This window comes from Phalaenopsis equestris, unplaced genomic scaffold (genome assembly GCF_001263595.1).
Source record: "Phalaenopsis equestris unplaced genomic scaffold, ASM126359v1 Scaffold000202, whole genome shotgun sequence".
Lineage (NCBI taxonomy): Eukaryota > Viridiplantae > Streptophyta > Magnoliopsida > Asparagales > Orchidaceae > Phalaenopsis > Phalaenopsis equestris.
In genome coordinates this window covers 3,976,782-3,984,384 of record NW_018164644.1, presented here as the reverse complement: position 1 = coordinate 3,984,384, position 7,603 = coordinate 3,976,782, and the positions used below count along the sequence as shown (strand labels likewise).

The 7,603-nt window shown below is 35.5% G+C and overlaps 1 protein-coding gene across 1 annotated transcript; it reads left to right on the top strand.

Annotated features, from left to right (window-relative positions):
• Window positions 1–2,028: 2,028 nt before the first annotated feature.
• On the top strand, window positions 2,029–5,271 carry LOC110022644. Its single transcript, XM_020721691.1, has 2 exons — window positions 2,029–2,783; window positions 4,514–5,271. Exons 1-2 carry the CDS (start codon window positions 2,169–2,171, stop codon window positions 4,871–4,873), a joined length of 975 nt encoding a protein of 324 aa, XP_020577350.1. The 5' UTR covers window positions 2,029–2,168; the 3' UTR covers window positions 4,874–5,271.
• The last annotated feature ends 2,332 nt before the right edge of the window (window positions 5,272–7,603 follow it).

The following is a 7,603-nucleotide window of genomic DNA, read 5'->3' as shown; positions in this document are numbered from 1 at the left end:
TACCTAACTTCATAGTCAGTGATGCTTAACCTACCCTAGGTTTTTAATCAGAGTATCTACTTGATGACTATAACATGTGATGGAAGAAATTGAACAAAATCAACCAATAATTTTTTGACCTATCCTAGGTTGTTTATCTGAAGCCCTTTGCTCAACAATTGTAGCATATATTGAAAAAGAAACTATAAATTCCAATAAGAATCTTTGTCATATCATATAATGGTAGTCAAAGCTTTTGTTTGTCGACTATAATCTGTTATGAAAGAGGTCAAATTGAGTCATCTTGGGACTGATTAAAGCATAATTAGGTCCCAATAAATATTATGTATTTTTCGAGTCTGGGATGTAGGTTGAAATGGACCTTACTCTTTCTTGGAAATATGATTGTGCTCATATTGAAGAATGGCAGTAAGAACTTTTTGTTGTTGCTATTTAATTTTGTTCATATAAGCCCGTAAAGAAACACCAAATTTTCTTGAGTGCGCGATTACAATTATATTCAAATAAAGTGATGTGTAAAACACAACTTTATTACTCAAATAACAGTGTGTGCATCAAATCTTGAAAGAAAATCAAAGTAAACAGAAAATGAAAGCAAACCCAGAGATACAAAGTGGTGAATAAACACCAGTTAAAGACAAAATAATAACTACAATAACAAGACTGTGCTGATCACTAATAATATATGATATTTCTGTGTTGATCGCTAATAATCTCTGTGATGACAAAAATAACAACTACAGTTATGAAATTGTTTGTACTTCTCTTTAAAAAACATGACTTCATTGCTTACAATGAATATTGGATACAAGACTTTAGTGTTTGATTTTAATTTTTTTCATGCCATGATGAAATATAAGAACAATGTTTATGTGTATAGATAACTATTCAACCACAATAAGTAAATAAATGTGCCAAATTTTGTGAATTTTTTTCATTCATAGCAATATAAAAAGGATTGAGTGACAAAATAAAGGTTGCATCTTATTGATTTGCTAGGATAAATCAAGCCAGTGCAAGTAATTGAAACTTACTTGATCTTTATAGTTGCCTTTGTCAAATAATAAACTTTAGTTATATTTACATTTCTCTCAAAACTTTTTTAAAATTGCAATTCAGTTTTGAATCCTTTAAGCCTTAATCAAGCAAGCATTTGTTTTCAGTTATTAGTTGTAATAAAGCAGCTATTAAAAACATTGTTTATTAATTTATAATTTTGTTGAGCTTCTCAAATACCAACTTGATACAATTGTTCGTTAGCTTCCTCTACTAACACTTATATAGTTATTTTCACACATATCTACTGTTATTGAAGCTACAACTAATCAATTAAATTAATTTGATGATATAATTATTGATTAGTGATTATTAATTAATTAAATTAAATCATAAAATTTGTTCTCTACAAATCTCCAACTTCCCAACCCAACTAACCTCATTTTTCTCTTCCTTCCTCTCGTTTCCCTTCGCACGCTTAAGCTCGATTAAATGAGTAATCGGACGCATGAGTAGTAGCACAGATCACACAATACCATGCATTCAACAGTGTGGTGCGGTCCACTTTCGTCCCACGGTAATATTTTCTATAAATCATCTCACTAAACCTGAATTTAACCAAAACGGGGGAGAATCTGGATTTTAAGACCATGTAGGATTTCGGCTCCGTCTGAATGGAGAAGTCCTTAAAAATTCCCATTGCAGAAATGGACTCCTCATGAGCATTTTGAAACAATAAAATTTTCATGTTCTTCCACTTCACATCGGAGACATTTCAAAGACGTTGAGTTGTCAAATATCCCTTTCTCCAATAGCAGATGCCGAGAAAATACTCTGTTGAATACTGCACATCCGGAGTGCCAATCACTGACAATCACGTCGTCATGCATGTTATCTACGGACAATGTGACGGCTGGTAATTGGCCGTTAAAATTTGTGGACATTTGTTAGAAATATTTTTTCTTCAAAAGGAGCCTTAAAGCTGCCAATGTGGCCTTTTTGGTAGATTTAGGTTAAACCCTGCTGCCAAACAATCCCTCTGTGTATGTTATTTTTGCTGTTTGGCAGGATTTAGGTTGAATCCCTCTTAATTTCTGCTCAAATCTTGATGCGAACAGCCCCATATCCAAGTTTAGTGTGCAAATCGCAATTCCATTCGATCGGCTTTAGCAATGCCGAATGCCTGGAAGAAGGAGAAGTCTCCTTTTTTCTTCTCCTTACGAGGCATCTTCCTCCTGTCCGTCATCCTCCTCTTATTCCTCATCATAATCTTTCTCCGTCCCCTCTCCTCCCAAAACGCTAACCCGATCTCCCTTCAGCTCCAAACCCCCCCAGTCCTAAACCTCCCCACCGGCCTAACTCTTCTTCCCTTTGACTGCTCCGCTTCTCCCCAAGCAACCCCTGTCTTTGCAGCTCGCGTAGAGGGCCTTCATTACCCTTTCCTCTACTCCCTGGCCGATTTCGGATCCCTCCCCGACAAACCGCACAAAAACATCATCCGTATGCTTAAAGGCAAGCCTTTTAGACGCCCGGACATCTCTTCTACCATCCAGGAGTTTCTCCGTGGGTCTAAGCCCGCCGATGGGATTGTCATTGATGTCGGAGCTAACGTCGGGATGGCGGCATTTGCAGCAGCCGCCATGGGATTTAGGGTGGTGGCGATTGAGCCGGTGTTTGAGAACCTGCAGCGGATCTGCGATGGAGTGTTTTTGAATAGATTTTGGGATCGAGTGGTGATATTCGAGGCAGCTGCTTCAGATCGGATGGGGAACATCACGTTGCACAAGGTAGGACCTTTTTCAAAGTTTGTTGATGTTTTTTTCTTTTTTTTCTTTATATTTATTTGGGTGATTTAGATTCTGCAAACGATGTTTATGTGTTGGATTATGTTGGATCTGTGTTGCATTCGTCAATGCATGGAAAATCTTTTACAGAGATTCATAGGGTTCGTTTGGTTGTTTGAGGTTTGAGAATGTCCATGAAAAAATGTGCCAACTGAGGAGATCAAACACTCAAGGAGGAAGAAAGTACAACAAAACAGGTCTCACCGGCAGAAGACCGGTGGATCCACTTATCCAACCGAATGCTGCGGTCGGAGCCAAATCAAACAAAGACAAAACTGATCAAATCATGAAGACAACCGATTGACCCAAACCCGAACCCATTGGACTAAAATGAGATAGGCATCCGAGCCAACTACTATAAGAAAATTGAGCGAAGAAATCTACCTATCTCTCGCTAGGTCCGACCCGAGGAAAGAATTCAGTTCCTCGGCATCAATTTTTGTCTAACAAACACCCCAATGATTCCTTATCAGGGACCAAGAACTGGTCATGTAATAGAGCATCACAATCATCCCAAATAACCATTTCGTTAAAGAATGAGCTATCTATCGAGTTGCGATGATTTATCATCTTGCTCGATAACTTTGGGTGCGTTCGGGGCAGCTTGTGCTTATCCAGATAAGCCGCTTATCTAGAAACGCGGACTGCAGGGTTCGACCCGAGTTTCGCATTTAGTGTAAAAACCAAATGTGTTTTTGGATAAGCTGCTCAAACGCCGCAGCATATAATATGCCCCAAACGGAGCCTTAGTCTCGTTCTGTCTATCGAAACTCCTTTTCTAGGGATCGATGGTAGATGGTCAGATTAGACATTTCGATTAAGATGGTCTAGCTGACCGAGTTAGCCCTGCCAACCCGAAACTAATCAAATCTAGCCAACCGACTGCACAACTCAAGCTTAGCCGACCGAACCAACCTTGACAAATTGAATTCAAGTCAACTAGCCAACCGAATCATAGGTTAGTCGAGCAGTAGGCGCATACATATAAAATACTTAAAATATCTTATAACGACTTAATTAAAGCAGGGTCAGAAATGTAATAACACACATTATACTCTCTCTACTATAAATATAAATAGAGAGCTCAATTTATGAGAAAGTACCGATAGACAATATGTTTTACAATTTGTTACTAAGCACTCATCTCTCTCTCTCTCTCTCTCTCTCTCTCTCTCTTCTATCTCTTCCTATTTTCTTAGGCTCTATTCCCTTGAGATGTGATTTCACGGACAGGCTCGAAGAAAACATTTCCAAATCCTATGTAGTTTGTTAAACTCAGTAACTGTGAGCAAATACGACGAATCCCCTAGAAAAAAAAAGAAAAAAAATCACGAGTGATTAACACACAAAGAAAGCCAAGATTTATGTTGTTCTACTTATATTACACTTATATTCATGGGAAAGTGGAGATGAATTGATCCTTTAAACGTCTGAAAAACTTAATATTGAAAATCAAGCCACACCAATCTTTCTTGAAATCCTAGTACACCCAATCTTTTCTTATCATTTTGATGTCTCAATATTTGTGCATATATTTTATTTATAATTTTTGATGAGCCTCAACTTTGTTGTTTGAAACTATAATAGCCTTCCAAGTCTGGCATTTTGTTCTGTAAATTTCAAATGTTAATTTTGGCTGAGCTAACCCCACCTTCACATTACATGATAATCAGCTCGTCGGCCGCCTCGACAACAGTGCCATCTCTGCAACTGGCGCCAAATTAGCTTTCAAATCCATGGAAGAGATTGCCGTTGAAGTCAAGACGATCCCATTAGATAATGTTATTCCTGATAATGAGAAAGTTATACTGATGAAAATTGATGTTCAAGGGTGGGAGCTCCATGTTCTTGAAGGAGCGATCAAGTTACTATCAAGAAGAAAAGGTGAAGCTCCATATCTCATATATGAGGAAGATGAGCGGCTGTTAGCGGCTAGTAACAGCAGCAGAAAGGAGATCAGGGAATTCCTCGAAAGTTTTGGTTATAGTCACTGCACCCAGCATGGAACAGACGCTCATTGCTCCAAAAACTAGTAATAAAATCTCAAATGCTGGGTTTTGATGCCTGGGATTTGAGTGCGAGGAGATGAAATGATAAAATGATTGTTGATTTATAATCAATCAACATATTGGAACTGTCATTTTATTTCATTTCCTTCACTTTTCTTCTATCCAAGCAAAGCTGAGATGATTGAGTTGAAGTTGCAGCAGTTGATTGTAGCAGAATAGCGCCTGTAAAATACTGATAAAAACTGTTGTTTTCCCTCTCTGGAGAAATAGCTTTACTGTGTAAAATTGAATAGTGACGTGAAATTTAGTTGGTTTTGGATTACAACATCCATCAAATTTTGAGACTGGCATCCATTGTTATAGTTTATGTGATTACTGTCTTGTTTTCTTTCTGTTGTTTGGCCTAAATCCCTGTTATTGATTAATCAGATGATTGCTGTTTGTTTTATTTGGCATACTAACATGGCTAGAATTTTAAGTTCAAATCATACCGGTTGTAATATTTTTTTATGGGCATTTACATTCACACCACCCATATTTTTCATTTTTATCTAATCCTCGTTAGTTTGATCGTGACAAGCATAATTATATTGATTTGGTAGTTCGAATAATGTAGTAATTGATTTATAAATATGAATATTTTTTATGCTCTGTATGTAATTATCTCACATATATATATATATATGTACCAAAATAATCACATCACATTGAAAATGCTTATATCCAAGGCTGTGAAATCTGGATCGGACATCAAAGCAACAAACGAACGAAATATGATCACTTAGAGACAAAATGCGAAATGAATATATCTGTGATAGCGTTGGTGTAGCTCCAGTGATGGACAAAATTAGAAAGTTGTCTTAGATGATTTGGTCACATTAAATGTCGACCATTTGATGATCCGATTAGGAGAGTAGATGTTTTAGATTCGACTTATGTTAAGAAAGGCAGAGGTAGACCTAGGAAGACTTGGGCTTATTGTATAAAAATGTTCTTAGTTTATTAGAACTAAATGAAAATATGACACTAAACAGGACGCAATGGAGAAAAAGGATTCATGTAGCTGACCCCATGTAGCGGGATTAAGGCTTTGTTGTTGTTGTATGTTTGATAGTGCCCTATGTTTCGTTTATTTTAATTATACGCCCAATGCATCTTATTTTTTATAAAAGAACAGTGCTTTTCACCCCACAAAATCCAGAGATTTTTTAAAAAATTGTTGAACGTGACATGTTTAGAAGAGAAAGTCTCCGGTGAATGAGAACATGATGAAATAAATCAAGACTATGTATGCAATTTATTGCAGAGATGATGATAAAATGAGTCGACTTGATGGATGTAAAAAACTTTTATATATTCTTTCTCATTTTAGCACACATCTTACATGTTAGTTATTTTCGTATATTTTGAAAATTCATGTACCAAATCCATTATAATTAGAGATCTCATGCCTTTTCTTTCGAGTTTTATTGTTGATTTGTGATTATCTCTTTTAGAGCTAGTTCAAAAGTTATTGAATCATACTTCTAGAAGTGATTTGATTTGTTTGTTTATTTGAAACAAGAAGAAACGGTTAGGAGAATAACCTACCACTTTTATGAATGCATTAACCAAGAGCAAATATGATGAACTTGTAAAAAATACAAAAGTGATTAATCACACAAAGAGTACCAAGATCTTTGTTTTTCTACTTAAATTACACTTGCTTTCATGAAAGAGATGATGAGAAATTGGCCCACTAACTGGAAAGAAAAAAATCTGGGCACGCAACATCCCTTTTTTGAAATCCTTTTACTCCCAAGCTTAATGCAAGAGTGAACGCCAAGTTTCTTAAAAATAATAGAAGAAAAAACAACTCAGAAGAGATGATAAACTAAGAGAAGTATATTAGAAATATCTATTTTAGAAGCTCCTTATACAGGACCTTTCTACGTCTCTGTATATTTTCTTGCGCAATAGCACTTTTTACTTCCTCTTTTTTTCCTCTTTATTTTTGTTTTGAATTTTGAAAAGCAGTTAAAGCTCAAAAAACTTTTGTTCAACTTGTAACTTGCACATCTATTCATGTGTGCGCATTACTGTGCAATCCAACACCATCCTGTTTATAAGCTATTTGAGGAGCTTAAAATTTTGATTTAAATCTATCCAGAATAATTAATTATATTCACAAATTTTCAAATATATATTTATCCTATGAAGAAATACTTGATTTTTATTATAAATAATTATATCAATATTCTGAATTCTTAAATATAGAATTAAATTCATTGACATGTGATTTAGTCAGTGTACTTTCTTGCATGTGAGCTTAATATAATTTATGATTCTGAATAAATTTGTTGGAGAGATTTTTGGTGTTGGGTGAAGGCTTCAGTTTGAGCCATAACTTTTCCACGACTGTTTCCTTAAAGATATAAATCAAGAATTCATCCATTAAAAACTGTTGAAATGTCAATAAAACTTTTTCATTCATCTTTGTTGGACTAGGGCATTATATGTTTTAGATGAACTAGAATGTCATACATTTTGGTTGAAATAGAATGTCATACATCTTGCTTGTTCAATACCTAAAAAATCTTTGAGAACTATTGGAATTATGGATTGATCTTAAGCTTCATGACAATCATATTCGTCATTGTACATCATTTTCACACCAATTAGGAAAACCTCCTAGCTCTTGCATATAAGTGTTGATCAATAAATGATACAATGAGCCACAAACCTGTTATAAAAGAGGTGAGCATATCTAGAATG

Excerpts from the sequence above, each read along its gene's own strand:
- LOC110022644 (XM_020721691.1), top strand. The coding sequence starts at position 2,169 with ATGCCGAATGCCTGGAAGAAGGAGAAGTCTCCTTTTTTCTTCTCCTTA. Across the intron at positions 2,784-4,513 it reads GGAACATCACGTTGCACAAG|CTCGTCGGCCGCCTCGACAA; the intron begins GTAGGACCTTTT and ends CATGATAATCAG.